Source organism: Lutjanus erythropterus, chromosome 9, assembly GCF_056507025.1.
Source record: "Lutjanus erythropterus isolate fLutEry1 chromosome 9, fLutEry1.hap2, whole genome shotgun sequence".
NCBI classification, from domain to species: domain Eukaryota; kingdom Metazoa; phylum Chordata; class Actinopteri; order Lutjaniformes; family Lutjanidae; genus Lutjanus; species Lutjanus erythropterus.
In genome coordinates, this window is record NC_139325.1 from 14,145,401 (window position 1) to 14,169,297 (window position 23,897).

Consider the following 23,897-nt stretch of genomic DNA (forward strand, 5'->3'; position numbering starts at 1 on the left):
AAGGAAGCCCACAGAGATGCATATGTATAGAGCTCGGGATTTTGTGCAGCACCCTTGGTTGAAACATCCAAAAGTGCACAGTGGCTAATTCACTATGTGGTATTGTGAGAAAAAAATGTATCTTGAAATCTTTTATTCAAGGCTGTAAGAGGATGGAGACTAAAAGGATATTTTGGTCTAGACAAATCAAATCATAATCAAATCAAATAGTGTGTATGGCCAATGGGTGCTTCGTGTCTGTGGATGAGGACTTTTATTGGAGCATCAATGGAAATGAGCTGCATGCAGCAGTCTGATTAGATTCTGGTCTCTGGCTGAAGATGTTTTAAACAGTAGAATCATCTGCTGTAGTGTTTAGCAAGAACAGAAACCAACACATGCACATAGCTGTCAGTGGTACATGGTTTTAAATGACAGCATAAAACAACCAAAGTTAAGATTTACAGACAATTATTATACATAAGGATGTGAACACAGGTGATATTAAATTGTTCTAAACTATTCTAAGTACGGGCAAAATAATCACAGAGAAGAAGCTGCTGTCTACAATTGATGGCATTCATTTCTTCTGTGTTTGCATGATAAAATGCAGATTGTTCCATAGATTCTTTCCAGTGTTATTGTGTTTTAAGCAGCACTGGAATCAAAACAGTTAGCACTGGTTATATAATGGTTTCAACATCTGGAAACCTCCAGACTTGAGCACAGGCCAGTACTGGGAATCTACGCTCCTGCCCAACCTTGACACAAGAAAACTGGATGAGACAGCCAACAGAGCGCTCAGCCAGCCATCAGGCAGGGATGACAATATTTATATTTATATCAGCGCTGGGGTAGGATTTCTGGCACCGTAACATTGTCGCACCTGTTATTTCAGTCAGCCTAAGGTGCCAGGTTTCAGGGTGAGGGGTTAGGTGTCCATCCCTCTCTGAACCAGGGGTGTGTATGGGCATGTGTGCATTTGTATGTTTATGTAAGTGAATGGGCACATACATGCGTGTTAAGATGCAAAACAAAAAAAAATATTTACCAGATGGTGCAGTAAAAATATGAAATAATACTGGTATTTTCAAGTAGGCAGGTAAACAAAAAGGTGAGAAGTGAGCTCATCATGACACCTGACAAACAAAATCACACACATTTAGAAAATGCTATATGCATAAAACATTTATGGAAGAATACATACACACTGTACACAAGCGTTCAGCAAAACAGCACAAACACACACCCACACACACACTATCAAAGTAATGGACGCTTCCTCTGCTGCTGTCACGTAGCTCTGCAGTCATCACTCAGAGGAAGAGATCACAGTGTCACCAGAGATGTCAGTCAACAAGATTGAAGGAGCCAGACAGTCATTTGGTTCTGGTGCTTCATCTTTATGAGTTGAACGGTCGCCTCAGACTCCTCTTGATGCACTCAGTAAAATATTTCTGTGTAATCTTTGATTGATGTTCAAAGTTAATTACATTTTTTGATTGAAGAGGCCTGCACTGGAGCATGGCAACCGCACAGTGGCAAGGCTGATTTAGTTTTGTAGTTTATGGCCTAAATTATTGGAGATCAGAAAAGATAATTACATGCAGGTTAAATAAGGCTAAAATGGTTTGTGTACAGGGTTGCTCAACTGCTGCAATAGTACTTTATAATAAGACTCCATGTATAATGGGTTATGTGGTACTGGTGCGTTCACAGTCACGCATCACAAATGGTTTAAGCTGCCAAGGAACAAATTTTAGGAAGTGATATTATTTGACAAACAAGTCAGTCACAGCTGCATCACAAAACCACATACAGTTAAAGCTGCAATGATTAATCAATTAAACAGTAATGAATCAATTATTAAATTAATCAACCATTATGAATGGTTATAATTAGAATTATAATATAATTGGTTTGAGTAATTTTTAAAGAAAAAAAGTTATAAGTCAATCAGTGTGATTTCTTTATGACAGTAAAATGAATGTCTTTGGATTGTGGGCAAAACAACACATTTGAGGAAGTCATCTTGGGCTTTGGGAAACACTGATCAACATGTTGCACAATTTTATGGACCAAACAACTAATCAATTAATCAAGAAAATAACTGATAGAAATCATTAGTTGCAGCTCGACATACAGTGTAGTGCAAATGTTATACAAATGTAGATCTTTTGGTATGTGATGTGAAAAGAAAAGAGAAATCATTGAATCCTTATGTTTATTACACAAAAAGAACAGCAAAGGCATCACCTTCATCATGATATGATTCACCACTTTGACCCAAAAAGCTGAGTAATGTCCTGATATGTGACCATATAGAATTAGTAAAGGTAGAAAAAAGGCTTTAAGTTTTTTCATAAGCATCATTATTTGTTATGCACAAAAGCAGGCTCTCGTGAGTGATGTTTAACACAAAGTTTCATTGAAAAACATCAGCAATGGGTGAACAGCAAAAATAAATGCCATTTAAAACAATGTATTTAATTTTCAAATCAGGAAAATGCATATAAAGAAACCAGCCTTTGGTACAAAGTTATAAAAAAGGAACACACGTTCACATTTTTGCATTACTGTAATCATGACAAATGTAAAACCAGTCATAAAGCAAAAATGTTTTAGTCACAGGCAAGGTACAGTCCAGGTGAGGCATGTACTGAAGGTAATATTCAAGAAGGCAGAAAACCACCACTGCTTTATTCATCACACTGAGAGCAACGCAAGGGAGGAAATCTCTGCTCCACTGCCTTTATGTCACAATCCTACATGATGCTGCAAATTGTGCACATAACATCAGAACATGTTGCACACAAAATAATACAAAATACAGTACATATTAAATACATCATTTTGGATTTAATTTGGCTGGAAGTTTTTAGATCATTTGAATATGTGCTAGCATCACTTGCAAGGTGTAAATAGAATATAGAAGGAGAAGTGAAGGGTCTGTTGTTGGCAGATCTGCAAGGCTACACTAGACGAGGCTAGAATCCAGACCTGAGCAAAGGACGTCCATTCAGACATTCAGATGGTTGGCATGAATGACTGCATGGGTTAATTCCTTGGAAAGTGATGGTTTGTCCTCTGAGGCTACGCATGATGTCTGGCAGGTTAATCTGAGCATACTGCTGAATATGTGAAGCACCTTCAGGTCCTTTTTCTTGCCTTCCTTGGTCAGTTAGGCTCCACATACATTCTATAGGTGAGTTGGTGAACTCACAGCTAAAGCACTTCTGAGTCTGTGGGAGTGGAGAAGCAGTCTGGGTTTGGTATGTATGTACAATAGTAATGAAAAAGCAAAAGTTCAGAGGTCATCACTGAAGGCTTCTTGTTGGTTCAGTCACACAGTGAGGTGGAGATCAAATGATGACTGTCTCTATGTGAAAGGCGTGTGAGTAGGTAAAGGAGGAAGTGTGTTTGTGTAGGGGGAAGGATGGAGGCACAACAGGGGTGGTGGAGGGAGAGGAGGAGGTAGAGGAGGAGGAAGTTGGGGAGCGGCTGGCCCATCTGGAGGGGAGGCGTCTGTTGGCTGGACGGGCAGGCCTAGAGAAGTTCTTCTGGATGGAGGAAGAGGAGACAGAGGAGTTTTCGTTCTGTGAAGAAACAAATGAATTACCATTTAGGATTATCACACCGCTCTATCTACGATCAGATTCACACACTCAGATACATTACATTTTGTCACGTGTTCCATCAGTAGTCTTCTTGACCCTACAGGGGAAACAACAGGCATATTTCAAACAGGACGCTCATGTGGAAAGGTCACACAGGTAGATCCCATTTCCATTTGGTCAAGAGAAAAGCATCTCAACTGAAATACAATACACATTCTGCTGCCACTTAAAGGGACAGTTTGGATTATTTAAAGCTATTACAATGAGATTTTAACTGTATATGAAACCGTTTCAATTTAACACTGATGCCTCTATATGACCTACATAAGCAAACATGGCCATCAGTGGAAATATCTGTGTAGTCATTCTTAGTGTCTGCCACCAGGTTAGAGTCTCCTTAAAATCAGGTGAAATGAGCCTGTGTGTTATTGTGTGACATCAAAAATAGTTCTGGTTCACCAAACTTACACAATAACACAAATAAGCTAACAGATCAAGGCTGGGATAAACTAGCAACCCCCAGGTTCTACAAGGTACGATGACTGATTGGAGTTTGGTTGGTTTGGAGTGTGAGATATTTGGCTCGTGTAACAGCGGTTTCCAGCTGTTTGATGGCAGGGTAAAGAGTAGTGAAAACAGTCTAAATATAGCATACACTTAAACTGATGATGAATTTTGTTAGGTCAGGTGTACCTTTTTTTAAGTGACTAAAATACCTTTTGCTGCTGACTCTGTCCACTGCAGTTCATTGCTTAGCTTCCATGCTGACATTCTCCCTACTTCTCCAAACAGGGGGTGTGCCAACTGTCATCTATTGTAGGTAATACACTGACTACAACCCACTTCAAGTGATTTGAACTATCCCTTTAACCAGAACTTCAGAATCTTCAGCATTTTTTTGGACAGTGTTCCTTCAGTTGAGGTTAAATCAAAGTGGTGCCTCTAATTACATTCTTTTCAAGAGGTCAAATAAAATTGGCTTGATAATTGCTCCCACAATTTCTTTAACATTTGCATGACTTTAAAGCAGCATAATCACTTCAGCTTTCTCGTTTCTCGTGCTCTGCCAAGGGCATTAAGTCAGCTGGCTTCTTGCAGATACTTCTGTAATTACCACACAAAGACCAGAAAAACACTTCCACTGTGAGGCCCTGTGGAGGGAGTGAATGATGATGAATGAGTTGATGAGGCTGATAGACCTCATGCCATGTTTAATCTTTATATTCCACACCACCAGTTCCTTTTGTTAGGAGCCTTTAAGCAATAGAATGGCCCAGATGCCCAGATTATAATGGAGGCTCTGGCCTGCTTCTGTCTCTTAGCACATACCAGAAATAAACAACATTCCCACCGGAGCTGTCCTCAGTCAAGGGCAACTAACGCTTAGTGTTTCAGACTGGAATGAAACGGAACAAAATGTGCAAGTTCATCCAGGTCCACTGGTGTGAATCGCCTTGAACATAAAGTCTGACTTATTGTATTTTAGTCTAAACAAAATGCACTCATAAGTCTTATTGGGACAGAATTGTTAACATCTTTAAAGTGAATAGTAGGAATGCAATAATATATCAAATATTCCAATACTGTGATTAAGAAAATGCCTCAATACCATGCAGACTGTGATGATATCTACTGTGATATTACATGTTTTATTTTTAATTTTATTATTTTATAAAAAGGATTGCTACTGAAGGCTCAGTTTTTTGCAGCTGTACATAAATAATTAAAACATAGGGCCAAACATAATTCATGCCAATTTTTTTCACATGATTTGGTCACAGCTGACTACTTTTATCTTGTTTTATTAAAGAAGGAAAGCAAACCCACTTTAAGTTAAAAGGAAAATGGAATTTTATACAAACAAATAATCCAGTACACATCATTCAATTATATTTTTAAATCTATTATTTAATGTTTTTTTCTAAGATTATTTTTTGGGCTTTTGCCTTTATTTGGATAGAGACAGCTGAAGATATGACAGGAAAGGGAGTAGAGAGAGGGGTAATGACATGCAGCAAATGAGCCACAGGCGGGAATCAAACCAGCGACCACTGCAGAGGACCAACAGCCCCAGCACATGGGGCGAACGCTCCACCAACTGAGCCACGGGAGCACCCCATTTAATATGATTTTTAAGCCATCATTTTTCTTTGTTTTTAAATATGATAAATATCATATTGCATTATATCGTATCGTACTTTGAGTTTTTTGATATAAGTACACCCCTAATTAATTTTTTTCAAGCTGTCATTACAAAAAGATTCATATGATAAATATCATATTGTAATATACTGTGGACATTTTATCATGGTATTTTAGTACCTTGATTTTTCATTATTGTGACATCCTTAATGATCTTTTTCAAGCTATCATTTTTCTATGTGTCTAAATATCACAATAAGTATCATATCGTATCATAACATATACACATTTGATTGTGGTATTTTTGTACCTTGAGTTTTTGGTATTACTACACCACACCTGCTGTGTGGCACAGTGCTGCTTACATGTGAAGGTGTGAAAACAGATTATACGTATCAGACTCTACCCACCTGCACTGTTGGATGAATCTCTTTCACACCCATGGCACTGTGGCTGCTGAGCTGTGCATGTGTGCTGTGCGTCTGTGAGGTGTGCGAAGTCTGTGTATGTCTCAGAGTGGGAGGTAAGGGCAGAGGGTCCATGTCCAGCATGTCCAGTTCTGTGAATGTCTCCTCTGGCCTAACACTGATGTTATGACTTGAACACACCTCATCCTGTTGGCTCTGGTTTTGTTGAGCCCGGGCGGCACTCTCATAATTCTTGAGAATCCTTTCCACTGCCCCATAGTTGGACCTGGATCCCTCAGGCCGTGGGTAAGCAGCCAGAGTGAGGGGCTTCCAGGGATGGTCATTCATCATTCGAGGCCCAGGTCTGGATGAGTCAGACTGTGAAGGAGGAGCAGACATATGCCTTGGCTGTGCCTGGTGCCCTGGCTGTGTCATCGGTCTTTGTTTGTTCTCAGCAGACAGCTGCTGGAGTGAGACACCAGCTCTGGCTGGCTGAGGCTTCGCTCCAGTGGGATTCTCATGCTTAGAGCTGGAACCATCCACATTCTGACCTGGCTGGATATTTGCTGGCAAGGCAGGCTCAGAAAAGAGAGCCTCTGTGGCTGCTCTGTGTTGTGTTTTCCTGGAAGGACTACTGCTTGCTGCTCTGACTTTGTGCTTGACCTCAGAATGGTGTGCGGGACTCTGAGAGGTTGTTGTTGTTGCCTCCCTGTGTCCAATCTGTGGCTGTTCAGATGAAATGTTCACTCTGACCTCTTGATCCTCATGACCACATCTCATTCGTCTTGGTTGGACCTCATGAACTGTGGAATCTGAGGTGGAGAGAGATAATGTGACTTCAGGATGCACTCCCATGACGCTGGTGGTGACGTCAGTACACTGTGGCTGAAATGTCTCCCTGGGAGGTAAAACCTCATCCGATGCACAAGTTGGTGAAAAGACTGGTTGGCAACCCACAGAGCAGGCATCTGTTACAGAAAAACTGTCCTGTTCGTCTACACCACGACCCATCTCAGCTTGAAACAAAGTTCTGTTGAACTCAGCTGTTTTTTGTTCCAGCATTATGTTTCTTTTGGAACCCTGGAGGTTGAGGCTGGCAGGTGATATCTCAAGAGAGGACAAGAGCAAATCGACAGGTAATTCTTTGACAATCTGAGGTATTTGTAGCTCTTTTAGATTCCCAACACCAGGCCTGTAATCTGAGTGCAAGTCCTTTCCAGCAGTTAATATGTTGACTTCAGAGAAACTTTTCTGCACAGTTCCATGTGTAGGCGACTTGCTGTTCACGAACTTGCTTGCATCGCAGGACCAGCGGTTGTGGCAGCAGCCGATGTTACATTTGGGGTTAGCAGGCACAGCACATGATGCTACCACACCGTCTATTAAAACTTTTCCTTCATTCTCTTGCAGCATGGCCCCAAACTTCCTCACAATAGATGGGCTGCTGCACTTTCTGTCCACCAGAACACAGGGGCTGTGGCACTTCCTCACTGTCGTCAGGGGGGAATCTGGGATGTGGAGTTCTGTGTCTGGATGGGTAGGAGAGCTCAGATTCCAGGAGGAGCTGCGGGGAGGGATAGGTGGAGCTGCTGTATCAATCTCAGAGAGTACTCCAGGGCTTGTCGGTGTTTCTCTGTAGCTGTCTGGTTCAGCTGTGTTTGCCCTCAGGGATTTGCTCATGACTCTGTCAGCCTGCCAGGTGTTATCTGGTGACAAGGTGATCCAGTTTTCCCTCTGCAAGGCTCGCAGGTCATCGTAAATCTGGTTGAGGTCGCAGGGGGATTCATTCACCTCCAGTCGGGTTTTATCAGGGAAAAACAGCATCTCACTCTCCTCAGGTGGGCACAAGGATTCAGATTGATTCCTGAAGGGAATTAAACAGTGAAATGCACTTACTCCAGTCACCTTAATTATTATCAATCTTTGTCAGAGGTTTTAAAAGTGAGAGGCACGCCTCCCCAGGGGGGCTCCAAACTCATGTGAGGCTCAGTGAATGTAAGTGAAAAAATATTACACAAGTTTGGGGTTGCAACTGATGATTACTTTCATTATCACTTAATCTCTCAATCTTTTTCTTGTTTGGTTCATCAGATGTCAGAAAAATGTGAAAAATTTTGATCACTGTTTCCTAAAGCCCAAAGTGACGTCCTCAAATGTATTATTTTGTCCACAACCCAAAGACATTCAGTGTACTGTCACAGAGGACTAAAGAAGCCAGAAAACATTCCCATTTGAGAAAGCAATAGTTGACAACTAACAGATTAATTGACTGGTCATTGCAGGTTTATATTTGTTATTACAACAATTACCACAAGGATGTCACACAAAATAGGTTAAATGTGTGTAATTTGGTTAAAGATATCTCACAGTAGTGTCTTTGGTGTAGTCTGAAGTTATGTAAAACAGCAATATAAGGATATCTTGGCTCAATTATTGAGTGTCTGTGAGATCAAAAAATATAATCATAATCCCATAGACAAACATCCAGGAATTGAGCAAAACTAAGCAAGTAAATTAAGGAGGACAAGTTTTTGCAAGCTTTTTACATACATACATATATATATATATATATATATATATATATATATATAATTATGTTTGTGACTAGTTTTCACAAGGAGCACGATTAAGTATGATTTATTACTTATTTGCAGCACTGAAACACACATTGGATTGAGATTACGCATCAAGACATGACAGGCAGAGTGTAGATAACAGTGTGGGTGATTATCATAGTTCTATGTTGGCGCCAGGACTTTAACATAGCAAAGGGGATTTATTTACCTCCTGTCCCCGTTCTTCTTTCTGATCTCATCCTGGTAGCTACAAAGCTCCTCGCTTACACGGGCTATCTCCTTCAGAGCCTGAGGCACCGGGAAGGGGAGACAGAGATACAGTGAGACATACTAGACACTGTGTATTGCAGTAGTACTATACAAATCAAACCTTAAACTGAGATAGATAAAGAGGATTATGTATTCAGAGAAACTGAGGAATGGCAACCACAGGTACAGACAGGAGCAATGGTGATCAAACAATTTGTGTCAGCTGTGCAAAAAGCACACCAATGTGTCTATACTGTATATAAATAGTGTTTTGAGCAAATACAAAAATAGTTTGAAATACTCACAGCGTTGAGAGCAGTAGTGTTCTTCTTCTTGTCACTGCTGTAACTCAGCTCTGACCAAAGAGGACTATCTTGAGCTCTAACATGGACTGGATTTATTTCATTATCTTTAGAGACATTTGTCTGTGACACTCCGCATCCAGGAGCTCCATTAAAAAATGCATCCAGCTCTGTTTTATCCACAGCTTCCTTGCTATCAGAGACAGAGTCTTGCTGCCAAGTGCTTCTGGATCTTAACTCATCCACCAGCTCTGATTGTAAATTCTGAGTTAACTGACCGCCGACATTAAATTCACAGAGGTTGTCCGCTTGGAAGCAGCTAGAGTGGTGAATATCTGTGCCAAGACAACCACTGCCACTGGTGTTTCTGTTGCGACCAAATCCAGGTAATGGTGAATGTCTGATTGGTTCTGACTGGCTGCTGCTGCTGAGTGGTTCAGAGTGGGAGTTGTCACTGAGCAGACTGGAGCCAGTGCTGGTTGAACGGATGCTGAGCCTGTGTGCAACCACATCGTCGTGCTGTCTCCCACTGTCCAGTCTGGTTCCTTCTCGCTTGGCCCTCACTTCACAGTATAGCTAGAAAAAAGAGAAGAAAAATATGAAGATGTCATATTTTTGCAGCCATACTGCAACAGTCTTATGCTGAATGAAGCAAACAATGTCCTTTTGTAATTTGAATTTAAAAATGGATTTTAATATTTAAATACAACAAATATGAACAAAATCCTTTATTTGGATAGTTATAATTTATCATGTAGTATTATTATATTATCTATTAGCGCAAAGAGGTAAGAGTGTTGTGTTCAGAAGGGCATAAATTATAACCCTACAGCCTTTCTCTATCATTAGACACTTACAATGAGATGAAATATTACATAATGGTCATGAATGAAAGAATCTGACAATATAAAGAACATCAATGGCATTATGTGTACTATACTGTAGCTACTGATATATGAGATGAGGGTAAGGCAGCATAGCAACAAATCTTATGAACATATTTAGACCACAGAAGATTAAAAATAACATTCAAAGAATTTTCTCAAATAAAATTGGATAACCTCTGGCCTCCTTCCATAGAAGCTCAAAATAGTAACTATTTCATGTTGACTGGGCTCCCATCCCATCACGCAATGTCTTGATGGGACTACTGCCTTTTAGCCTGCTTTATTCCTCTGCTATTTTCCTCTCTCATTTTCTGGTCTCCGAGAGGAAAATGAGAGCCACATGTTCTTTTCATAGCAAATTGTTCCAGTGCCTTCGCACTCTGTCCAACTACTTTTGTATGGCTTCCCTCATTAAAAACACTAATCTGCTCTTCGGGGCAAGTCAGGTTTTGACTCGGGTTTTGTCACTACCCATGCTAAACTATTATTCTTTACCTTTGTCCCTCTCTGAGGCACAATAATTTGCTCTGAATTACTTCCCTCTCTGGCCTGTCTTATCCTGTTCCACTTTCTTATCCACTAACTCTACCTTTTTAACCCAGCTAGGTGAGAAAGTTCAACCTTCTCATAAAGGATGCAACTAACATTTATTTTCATTATAAATAAATCTGCTGAATAGTGGTTGATGAATTGATTGATTGTTTGGTATAAAATAATGGAAAATGCTTCCCAGAGCTCAAGTTGAAGTCTTCAAATTGCTTTTTTTTGTCCTTTCTGCTTGTATGTAAGAAAAAGCCTGAGCACACATACCAAAAGAGTAAGTGATTAAGTCCAAAGCTTTACTGTGAAAAATTAACATCAGTCATGATTGATCCTTCTTACATCCCACCCTTTTTTGATTTGCACTCCAATAGCAGTTGAGCAAGCTTGATACTTTGTCAGCTTTCTCATTTTCCTGTCAAATCGACATCTTAACAAAACACTAGATAACTAGCTAACTAATGTTAGCAAAAATAATAACCAACTAGCTTCCTAATGATTGTTGTAGATTAGCTCGCTAGTTTGTTTGTGTGTAGTTAAAATTAGCTAACGTAAGATCTGAATATAGTTACTTTTACAAGTTCCCCAGCAATGTCTTTCAACCATCTTCAAAATGTGGTGTTCTTTGCAATATAGACAAACCTAGCACATAGCATATCTAAGTACAGGAAACAGAAAAGGAGAAAGTTGGTACCAAGGTACGAGACACCAAGCATACTCAACTGTCACTGGAGCACAGAGCTAAACAGGTAAATTGTTTCTATTCTTAAAAACTAGAAAATGTGTAATTTCTAGAACGAGCTTAACATTTTTTCTTTTAACAACCCAACAGAGTTGGCTTATACACACTCATCCTTACCAAAAGAATTATAATAATTACTTATCACAGAGCTTTAACAGTCACAGAGCTGAAGATTACTGGGTAACCTACTATTTTTGGATGAGGACAAAAAAACGGATCTCGAATAGTTTTGCATACAGGCCTTTGTTTTAATTGTGGTTTTAGTTAAGTGCAAATGTGCAAATCTAATTTTGACATCTCAAAAATACTTCGCTCAATACAAATTGAATAGGTGTAAACAATTAGAGCTTTAAAAAAAACTTGCATTGTCGAACCAATACAAAGTCTTTAGGGTGAACCCTTCATAGTGGGACGGTGACATTGTGTGCTTACTTCAGAGAATAATGCAGGGGAGAGCATTGTCTCCAGTAAGGGCGTGTCCTTTAGTTTGTTAGTGGCTGTACTTGCTGCTGTTCTAGCAACTACTTGTATTTATAAATCCCCAGAGACTATTTTTTGATCAGTTGATTAATTGACTAGTTGTTTAGCTGTATTTTTCACATTCCCCCTTGCACAAAGTAAGTAAACTGAAATTTAAATAAATATATATAATAATAAAATATCTAATATTTAGTTAGTTCAAATATACATGATCAAGCATATTTCTCAACATAAAGAGATCAAGACTTTCCTAAACTTTTGCTTATTCATTCATTCAATGTTTCATTCAAAACATGCATGCATAACTTGACACAGATGGCACAAGGGAGCCATAAGAATGCATTTCCATTAAAAGTCAAACTTTTGATTGTCAACAAATACATTTTTCTGTCAAGGTCTTTTGACTGTCGCATAAGGAGGAATTATTTTTATCTAATCATCTCTCTGTTGCATGCTAGCCTCTCCGTGTACATCAGTCCAGGTCACAGACTGTCTCAATCACTAGCTGTGTCTCAGGACACAGACATCAGAGAAATAGCAGAACCCTCACCCTCCTCCTTCCACTCCTTCCCTTCCTCATATTCTGCAGCTGTACTGATCAGGGATATTGTTTTGACAGTGTTGATGTTGAACAGGATGTGTAGGAGGGAAGTGTTACACACTTAAGACTGCTCAGTGCATAAGATGCCAAACATCATACATGTAGAGAATGTAGAGAAGTTTTGTAGGTTTGGAAATGGTTTCACATACTTTTGAGGGTCATTAACTTGCCTTTATTTTACCTAAATGTTCCTCAAACCAAGCCATGAAGCCTTGACAAAATGCAGAAACACACTCTCAGAGCACCTTACCTCTTCTATTTTCTTCTGCATATCCTTCAGCTGACTCTCCCATTCCCTCCTCTCCACGTCGAACCTCTCCAGCAGCTCGGCTTTCTCTCTTGACCAGTCCCTCTCATTGTGCTCCAGGCGACAGCGCAGGTCCATGGCTGTTGAGTGTGTGTCTGCCAGGAGCCTCCGCTGCTCTTCCCTCTCCCGGCGGAGCGTCGGGGTCTCGCCGTGCTGTTCTCGAATGCTCCGTGACGCCGCAGAGCCAGGACCTGTTTCTGACTGGACCAACCCGGCACCCTCTCTAGCCTCCAACTGAAGGGAAAGAAACAGACGGGGGAGTGCAGAGGACACAGAGGAGGAGAGAAAAGGGAGCAGGGAGATGGGAAGGGAACGAGTGGGAGAGTCAGTGGAGAAAATAGTTAGTGGTGATAAAGGATAAATTGCGGTTGGAGAATAAGAGGAGGGGAGCCAGATGACAAGACAAACAAGGCAGGAGAGAAATTAACAGTGGAATCAAGAGAATGAAGGAGTGGCAGGAAGAGAAGGTGGAGAAAGCGGGGGAATAATGCACCATGGGGACGAGTGTGAGTGGGTTCAGAGGAGGGAAGAGGGAGAGAATTGAGTATCCTGTAAGAACTGACAAACAGGGTTCATGGGTTCAGGGTTCAAGTCTCTTGTCTATGGTTTGTCACCAACACAGGATACAGTGCAGGATATAGCAGATTCAGGCACAGAGAAATGTGTCTGCATCGGATGCATGTGGCCTCAGGCAAATGATACTCTGAACTACCAGACAGAGCTCCCAACACAAATAAGGCCAAACTTGTGATTCCTTTCAACATGCACATTACTAAAATTCCAGTTTCATTAGGTCCAATTGGACATTTCTGTTTGAATGAGAATATTACTAAGTGCTGCTATTCAGAGCCCTTTCAAGTGAAATACCCTGGGCATTTCCCCTGGAAATTTCACTGTGCTGGGGCCAACATATGTCAAAACATGTTGTCATTTTAATGAGAATCAGTAAGAGATGCTGCAAAACTGTGCCCTGCTTTAGAGTTCACTGTCAAAACAAAAAGAGCTTGAAAAACTGACTGACTGACTTTGATGACACTGTAGATTTAAGTATTGATTGTGTAATTTGTACCTCTAGATAATGGATAATATCTATATTATACCAATATCAAGATAAAACTAGATATTGTCTTAGATTTAGGATATTTTTATATTGTGATATGGTGTAAATGTTTTCCTTTCCTGCTTTTAAAGGCTGCATTACAGTAAAGTGATGGTCTAGTTGTTCTACTGGCCTTTACCCACTTAGTCATCATATCCACATTGCTGATGATAATATATCAAAACATATCATTGTGTTAGTATTTTTTAAAAGCACCAATAGTAATCTGTACAATAGTGTAACAATTATGGTTGCAACTAACATTTTTTTTATTTTCTTTACTAATTAATCTGACAATTGTTTTTTTTTTTTACAATTAATTACTTAGTGTATAATATGTCCAGAAATTGTGAAAAATTGTCATTACAGTTTCCCGGAGCCTAAAGTGATTTCTTCAAATTCTTCTTTTGTCCAACCAACAGTCCAAAACCCAAAGACTATTCATTTACAGTCATAAATGACAAAGAAAAACAGCATTCTCTCACATTTGAGAAGTTGGAACCAGCAAATGTTTGACTTTTTTTGCTTGAAAAATTATTAATCGATCATCAAATAGTGCCAATTCTTTTGACTGACTAACTGATTCATCAACTCATTGCAGCTCTAGTTGCAACATTGATATACTATCGATATTGAGGTTCTTGGTCAAAAATATTGCGACATCTGATTTTGCCTATATTGCTCAGCTCTAGGAAAACTATTTTGAAAATGTACTATACCAGAGAGATATTGTAATACAAGGGAATCCTTGATTTAGAGGCTTTCCTCTTTTGTTGTATCTAAGAAAGGATGTGTTTAAGTACATACATCTGTACATTCTGTGGTAAATATGTGCACTTTTGTTGCTTATAAAAAAGTGGGGGAAATTGATGGCTTTGGAATTGGACAGAACCCAAGACAACGCCTGTGCATGTGCATGTGCTTGTGCTTCTGTGTGTGAGTGAGAGTGTGAGTGTGAGTGTGTGTGCGTTATGTAGTTTGTGTGTTAGAAAGAGGGAGAGAATGCATATAAGCATGCCTGAGTGTGTTATTTCAGTGTTCAGTCACAGACAGCGACCAAAGCCTTCTTACAAGCCTCGGTCATGGGGCTATTTCTGCCTGTGGCCTGGGGTCATGAAATTATGGTGTAGAAAAACAAGTCAACCCTTTCTGTCTGCCTGTGGCTCTCAAAGCTCTCCACAATTACAGATGGAAGATGATGGGTGCTGTCCACAGTCTATTTAAATATGCAAGTGTAAACAAATAGTGAAAGTGCAAAAACAAGATGGGTTGGAGTCAAAATCCAAGATATTTTTCATTGATTGAGACAGCAGAGAAAAACTGTCCTCTGGACAAATATACAACTACATGCAAACAGGGACACAGGTCACAGCCAGCTGAGGGAAATTGCAGTCACACATGCACACACAACAAAAATCAGTCCTAAGGAGCCATACCCAGCCATCCTTGGACACCCAGTCTGTCATCATATGGCACAGGGTATATGAAGGTAACTGTGTCACCGTGGTGACCCACTATAAATAGCGGACACAGAGCCTTGTACAATGTCACATTCCTTGGGGAGGTGGGGAGACGAAGTAAAGGCAGGAGGGGGACTTGGCCACTAAGGCAGAATGAGATGTCTCTTAGCTGCCAGCGGCTTTCATAAATCAGTGGCATGCGGAGAAATATGCCTGGAAATATCCGGCCTAAGACCTCTGCCTAGGGCCTTGGGTGCTTGCTTGGTATTTGGTGGTGGAAGTGCCCAAACAGGATGTAGAAACAACATACAGTAGTTACATTCACAGCCATAGCCTGCTGTAGAGACATGTGTATAATTAAAATATCAAGAAAAGAACAAGCATGCAATTCTTGATGAGCTACAACTATGTTGTTGCATAATTAACTCACTTGCAATTAGAACTCAAAATCTCTGGTGTGACAAATGACATGGTGTGATAAGCCAAATTCAAAATAAAGACTATACATAACTGCATAGCTTTCTAACCAATCAAATGACCAACAATGGGATGAAAACTTGCTGCTAACCACTGCTAAAAAATATGTTAAAATATGTAAGATGTGGAAATTTTATGCATGAAACTGTATTTATAAAGTAATTATGTAGCAGTTTAGTCCGTGGATTTTAAGCAGGCTCTCCTGGCTAAGTACAGATAAGGACATCTTTCCCATGACAATTTGCAAATGCCATTTCACTTACAGCTTCACTTAAAATGACCTCAAAATTCCAACTTACTGGACCCAGGCTCTTAAGTACCTACCACTTCATCCATTCACTAACTTCAGGTTTGTATAGTACACTTGACTGCTTGGATAATCCTCTGCAATACTCTGGCTACCACTTTCAAAGTGTCTCTACAAAGTGCAGTAATTAATGAACAAAAGCAAACTGTCTTGCTAGCAGTGGAATAATATCAAGTTTATCTCAGAAAACTGTAAGGAAGAGTTCAGTTCAGCCCTCTCTAATTGTATGACTCATTCAGTTGATTGCACCAAAGGTTTTTCTCAGACATAAATGCCAATTCAACAATTATTTTTCAAATCAATTCATTTTAACTGCCCTAACAACTACTTTCTACCTCCATAACACCCTCTGTTTTCACTCTGCCAGAGCAACAAAATTGGATCTCCTCTGCACATGTGGAAAATGACAGGAGTTTCTCACCCATGCCCAAAGTGTTAACATTTTACTTCTAAGTGAAATGAAATTACACCAGCATGCATTCTTGTCTATTTTTTAGCCTGGTTCCACACCTCTTAATGGCAGACCACGTCTGATTTGTTCAGCAATTCATATATAAATGAATAAAAGAAATGGCAATCGGTGTGATTATCAGAGCATTATTTTCTGTGTTCTGTATGAATGTAACATTTAAAGTGAATTACATGTATAATTAAAAATGGGGTTTTAACAACATTTGCTGAGATCAACAGCCAAATTACAATCAATGCTACATTTCTGAATTAAAGGCATGCCAAAATGTGGTCATAGACCTGCTATAAATTTAGTCTTAACTGCCAATGAGGGATACAAGGCAGTTAGAAGTCTGTAAATTAGTCATTTGATTACTGAGCTGTGAATGATTTCCGAAAACTTGACTTGATGTATTTTTAACCTGATGAGCAACCCTAGATTAGCCCCCAGTAAACACATACCCAAAACTATAAACTGTGGCAGGATGTGGCATCAAGACAAAACAGCTTTTACGATGAAGCAAACCCCTCCCAGCAGGGCTCAACTCCAAGTCACATTTCCCTTTGTCTGTTTGTGCAATCAATATAAACATGTCTGCATGTGTGTGTGTGTGCATGTTCCATTCAAAATAACTGTACACTTTCACACACATACAAACACACAGACTTACATGAGCACTTTAGAAAGACACAAACAAACTAGTCTGGTCTCCCTGAGTCTCCAGAGTGGCAAAGCTCTCAACAGTGGCAGGTAGCAGCTCACAGATGTCTGATATGCTCATCAGCATCTTAGTATGTCTATATGTTGGGGTCTGTGTGGGATTATGGTATAGCAGTAGATTAAGCCTCTTTCTCACACTGGGCTTTACAAACACAAAACAGAACAGTAAATGTCTCTGTTTTTATAAGGCTCTCTGTCACAGTGTGAGAGGGCACAGAGCCAGCAGGACAAAGAAGAAGCGCTTAACAGCAACATTGTGCCATCTCCGCATTCACAAAGAGGGAATCACATTCTGCTAGTAATACCATCTATGTGTGCGTAAAATCTGTGATGTGGTAAAACCATGTTACTATGTTGCACTCCTGTGTCATTGTGTTATCAGTGGTCTTGTCCAACTGCTCTGCAGCATCACTGTACCAGCTTGTTAATTTCCATCACCATATAATGGAATTTCTAAGCTTCATCACTTCACAGAGAATCATTTGATTTATCTTTTAGCTTTGGGCACACAAAAAGAGAGCTGTGTGATGAGTGAATGCATGACCAATCAGTTTTAAATCTGTGATAGGAATCATATGGGGCTCAACTGGCAGATAAAGCAGCTGTCATCACAATATCACAAAAACACTATGAGAACAAGCACAGAGCCACACAAAGAGAAATCAAACTAAGCAACTTTAACAGAATCAAAAACTTTCAGATCTGATCAGGTTTATACTTCTACATTAATGCTACCAAATAAATCCATCTTCTGATCTAACCAGAAAAAAATGCTAAATCCCCAAAGCCACATCGCTTTGAAGAATAACTACGCATGATCCTTCAAGCGATCTGTGCAGTGCCTGACACAGCATGGCACCGGTATGCAAACTTAACCCTCAAAGTATTCTCTGCCCATTTCACTGAACACTGAAAAGTAGCTGTCCACAGGAACAATAGGCTGATATTTCATCTACTCAGAGCTAGCTTTTAAAAGCCAAGTTGGATGTCTGTGTCTGGCTGAGAGGGGATAGCTACATTTGTCTCCTCAGTGCAAATCTTTTGTCTAAGCTGAGGCTTGAGTTGGACAATTGCCAGGGTGACTTATCACCCTGCCATGTGGGTGGCAAACATGGCAAGCACAATTTACACCAAACTGGAGGCCAGACGTGCACACACATGCACAGAACATGACAAAACACACAAATGTAATACACACAAGTAGACCTCAATCAATATGTTGCTCAACCAATATTACCAGCCCAATATTGGTCTATCACAGCAGTTTCATTTCATATCAGTACTGGCATATATGCTGCCTGATATGGAAACTTTTTTTTTTAACAGAACATAATGCAGATTGTTTTTATTTGTTAGCTTTATAGGCAGCATTTTTTGTATATTTGATTGTTTTATTTAATTCATATATAATATATACATATATTCTCCTCTAATTGTGTTTTTTTATTCATTACTATTTATAATTATTAAAAATAAAAATAAAAATAGTAAAAGATTACTGTTTCAGTGCCCTGATATAATTATGGACAATAATGTTTATTGTTCAACTGTAAAATATGTGTGTTAAAACACTTTTGAGGGATCACTGCAAAAATGTGTTAATGCATTTACTCTATATTCTGTATCTTATGTTATGTATAAAGAATGTTGGCTTATTATTTTTTTACTCCCTAATATTGGTACCAGCATTAGCCCCAAAAATACAGTACCTGTAGGACTCTACACACAAGAAACAATATAGATATTGATTTACAGGCATTACAAAACTTGTGTTGCTGTTAAATAGTGCTGAATGCTATGCCAAAAAAAGTCATATGGCACTTATTTTGACAGATATTGCAAATGTGATATGAGTCACAATTCTAGTGGGAATAGTAATTGCTGCATTTCCTTTTCACTGAATACGATATTGAAAAAAAAAATCACTGCACACCTGAATGTGTGACAGGTGTGTTGGAGGAAGGTACAACGCAGTCTGTACCAAACCAGCATGTTCCCTTATGTCTGGAGAATAAGATTTTTAGGCCCAGTGCATCATTTATAATGGTAAAGTGTGACACATTTTACCTTTTATCAGAAAACTGCAGCTCTTGCAATTTGGATATTGCATTTGGCCACACTGTAATTTCAGTAATATTTAAATTTGTTGCTCAGGCCTACTGTTAAACAAGATTAGTGTTTGTATTTGTATAACCACTCGCATACTATGCATGCACCTGCACACACACATAACAGACATGCATAGCTATATAAATATAACTCTGTGTGTGTGTGTGTGTGTGTGTGTGTGTGTGTGTGTGTGTGTGTGTGTTTGTAGAGCAATGTACTGTATGCAATACTTTACAATATATATACTGTTAAGTAATGCATACAGAAAATTGCTTACAGACAATAATACTATCTAAACCTCTGCAACTGAGAAGTTATATGTTTGCAGATTTCTTTGAATGCAGTCTTAAACCCCAACTCCACCAACGCATAACTGCCATCATCATCTTTGAGTTACCTGTGCAATCCTGCATTTAAGCTCAGCCTTCTCCAACTCCCAGGCACATCTGTCTCTGGTGTACTGCAGCTCTAGCTCGCTCCTCTTCTCCTCCTCTCTTTTCACCTCCGCCTGCACTTCCTCCAAAACTGTCTTCAGGTCCAGTAGAATCCTCCTGTTTTCCCCTCCCTGCATGGACATAGAGTTGGCAGCAGTCTTATCAACCAAACATGACTAGATGAAGTGGCATATTTGAAAGTTACACAATATCGCCCTTCCACAAGCTATAACTGAAGCAATTAGAAAAGAACTAAGAAGGAAGAGAAACAATACTTGGTAATAAACAGGTGCTTACTGGTGGTGTATCACATTAACAAATTTTATTTGAAGCTGTGGGAAATATTCTGGGAATCTAAAAGATGATACCACAAAATACAATAAAGTCAAAGTGAACTCATATGATACTGGTGCAGAAAAACAGTGCAGTGCTACAGGCATCGATATATAATGTATTTAGCGTTCGCGGGGTAATAAATATTTCCAATTACTTGTAAGTCAGCCACTTCTCTCAACAATGACTCCTTCTCTCGCATCCATCCTTCCTTGTCCTGTACGTGTCGCCTTTTCAAGTCCTCAAGTTTCTTTTTAAGCCTCGTGAGCTGTGTTTGCTGCTGCTGCTGGGATTCGGGACCCGGCCGCCACATTTGTCCCCTGAGGACCTCGAGCTGCGTCCCTGCTCCACCTTCTCCTCCTCCGCCCGACGAAGCACCACCAAACTGGGTCTCGTAGAGCTGACTGAAGACGGTGGGCGGAGAGGAGATCCTCCTAAGCGGGCTGCGGCTTTGGCCCCTGCCTCTATCTGCCCTATCCATCCTGGAGCAGGGCACAAACTCCCATCCCTGAGATGGGACGTAGCCCCCGCCAGCGCCGCCCCCACCGTGCAGCCCCGAGCCGTTCATAAACGCACTCCACATTCCTCCAGCGCATTAAAGTAAAACATAAACTTTTAAAAGCTAGTCAACAAGCTGTTTTGTAAGTATCCATTTCTGCTGTGTAAAGCATAAAGTATTTCTTTTGATTTAGTTGAGCACACTTTCCCATCTCCAGACTGTTTTTCAGTTCACTGAATGCACCAATTATCCAAACCCGGCCACATCCCCCGTCGGCCACACAACAGCCACCGCTGTGCTCATACGAGCGACGGGACTGGACGCTTTGGTCCCTTCCATATCCCCACAGAGACAAGGTCAAGCCGTCATTCGTGTGCCAAAGTCCAAGAGTCAATGTCCTGTTTTTATCTTTCAAAGACCTCTTCACTGCTGCACCCGCTGCGCTGTTTTCCTTTTACATGTTTATACCGAAACCTTAGGACGCGCTCTGCCTTCTCACACCCCTGCACTGAGTCGTTGTAGGCGACAATCCAGAGCTGGCAAAGGCAGACACCCAGTAACCACTCCGACGCGAATGGGAGAAGTTCCCAAAAATATCATGGAGGGAGCGTACTGATGTAAGAGCAGCCGAGTATTTTTACCCTCCTGTAACCATGAGTTTATTTTCCTAACACTAGAAACGTCTGAACGGCGTCCGGAAGAGGCAGCAGATGCACATCCATTAATCAATACCGGGCTGCTCTAATTACGTCGTAGGGTAACACCTTGCGCTGTAGCCATAGCAACGAAGCAATTTAAGCAGCGTGGATGCTAACGAGCACTTATTTTAGAGACAATAAACCGCTTATTGCGACACTTGTTACACCAAACGTCAGTTACCGTTTCAGTATACTCTTACCTTGCTATATATCCAGTTTGCCTACCTGTCCTCTTTTCCCATCAGTAACAGGACGATTCCTACCACATCTGGCTGCTTTAATTAAGCTAAGTCGTAGCACTTGCGCTGTAGCCATGGCAACGAATCAGTTTACGTCTCAAAACATCTGTATTCTTACCGTCACTAATTTTAGAGGCAAAAAAAATTACGACCTGAAAGCAGCAATAGTTACACTAAATGTCAGTTAACTTTTACGAACGAGTCGGTAGGTGTGTTACCTTGCTCGTAAAAATAGCCAGTTTCCCACTTTTTCTTCTTATCTGCTCGGTAGCAGGAGCAATCGGTCTCTTCTGCCATTCTCATCTGCTATCAAAGCACGAGAGAGGAGTGACTATCACGAGGAAAGCAACAGGGCTGTTTTTTTCATTTGGATTTGAGAGATAACTTAGCTGGCCACTATTTATCTACAGGAGCTAGTCTGTAATTAGGCCTGTTTTTGTTATTGCTCGCAACATAGTAGCTAATACAGTTAGTAGGATGCATAGAGACTCGAGAGTTAACGTAGCTTTTTACACGAAACTTGATTTTGACGGGTTACTCTGGTCTGTTTTTGTTAGACTAAATGTTCCAGTCGAGCACCTATAAAAAACTTGAATCGACCCACACATCTTTCCACTGTCTGCAGCCATATAGAAACACGTGTTATTTGTATGAACAGCCCCTTACCTCTTCCTCTACTCTGGTCCTGAATGTTGCAATCCTTAAAAAAGCCACCAGAGCATACTTTTCAGCCAACGAAGTAGCAGAATTGAAGTCTGGACTGGAATGCAGTGGCTTAGTTAAAAACAACTGGAGAGCGACAGCCTACAGCTGAAATGATGCTTTCATTAACAGGAATAAAAATCTCCTTTCTCTCTCTGTTTTTCTCTCTCTCTCTCTCCCTCCCTCTCTCCACAGCTGGCCCTAATATGTGACGTCAAACATCCCACCGGTAGGATGAAAGAAGAAGTGGACAGGTTCCGCCCCCGTCCTGGTGGTCAGGTCCTCTGGTTAAACAAATCCGCCATCCATCAACGCATTTTTGGCTCGATATTTCAGACCCACCCGTGGACATTTTTTATACTGTCATAAATGTCACATAACCATTATACAAACATGGGTAATATGCCAACACTCCTATCATATTCCCCGTGGATGTTTGGATGATTTGTTACAGATTATGTTGACATTTTATCATGACTCAGACAGTATGGTTGCATAAGGAATTTAGAAGAGACATAGGCCTCATGTTTGTTTCTACGCCAGATGGTGTGTCAGTGTTATTACAGTGAGTGTGTGCATGGTCTCTGTGTGCATGGCCCTAACAGTCATAACACAAACTTCAGTATTTACAGTGCTGCTGATAGATCTGGTTATAGGCCCATTTTACTGCAGCGGTATTGATATGAAATAGTAGGGTAAACACAGGTGTTACCAATGATACTAATCAAGATCCTGTTACATTTAGTGTAGCAGAGCCTTTCCAGTCAGCCAACATGCACAATAGCACAATAGCAACACCCTGACTCTGTTTGACTGAATGGAACAAAACCTTAATTAGTATCATTGGTAACACCTGTGTTTACCCTTCTATTTTGTGTCAAAATAGCTGCTGTGAGAAAAGCTGCTCTCATGTAAAAAAAACCTTTACAAATAGGCGAACCTATTAAACACTCCACTAGAGACACTGAAAAAATGCCAACACTCCTATCATATTCCCCTAGATATTTGGATGATTTGTTACAGATTATGTTGAAATTTTACCATGACTCTGACAGTATAGTTGCACAAGAACTTCCAAGAGGCATAGGCTTAGTGTTTGTTTCTGTGCTAGATGGTGTGTGAGTATCTTTTTTTTTTTAACCAAAATGCACAGTAGCAGCACCCTGACGCAACTTGACCTGTAGTGAACCGAACCTTAATTAGTATAATTGGTAACACCTGTTTGCTCTACTATTTCTTGTCAGAATGGCCTCTGTGAAAAGTCTGTTGCTGCTGTCACATAAAAAAAACTCACAAATAGACACAATAGACATCTAAAACTTCACTAGGTATACTGATAAATATTGAGCTCTTCAGATCTAAAGAACATGTTGTAGCAACATCATATATTCTTAGCACTCACACTGGTTAACAGCTACATTTCTCCGTGGCATTTTTTTATCTAATATAAGGCCCAGCATAAACAGGGGTTTAGAGTTACCATGGCTGATTAGACCTCTGCTCAGGTTTAAATTGGACTGTTATGCCAGGAAGTGCATAT

The 23,897-nt window shown here is 40.2% G+C and overlaps 1 protein-coding gene across 2 annotated transcripts; it reads right to left on the reverse strand.

Moving 5' to 3' along the window:
- Positions 1 to 2,189: 2,189 nt before the first annotated feature.
- On the reverse strand, positions 2,190 to 21,746 carry mtcl3a (MTCL family member 3a). Of its 2 annotated transcripts, XM_084726229.1 has the most exons (8): positions 20,377 to 21,746; positions 19,850 to 20,017; positions 12,773 to 13,063; positions 9,276 to 9,848; positions 8,930 to 9,009; positions 6,149 to 8,009; positions 3,658 to 3,693; positions 3,439 to 3,575 (listed from the first exon to the last, which is right to left on the reverse strand). In XM_084726229.1, exons 1-7 carry the CDS (start codon positions 20,800 to 20,802, stop codon positions 3,676 to 3,678), a joined length of 3,417 nt encoding a protein of 1,138 aa, XP_084582355.1. In that variant the 5' UTR covers positions 20,803 to 21,746; the 3' UTR covers positions 3,439 to 3,575; positions 3,658 to 3,675. The 2 variants fall into 2 exon arrangements, with proteins under 2 accessions (XP_084582354.1, XP_084582355.1); XM_084726228.1 differs by lacking the exon at positions 3,658 to 3,693 and having other exon boundaries at positions 2,190 to 3,575; positions 20,377 to 21,744.
- Positions 21,747 to 23,897: the final 2,151 nt, after the last annotated feature.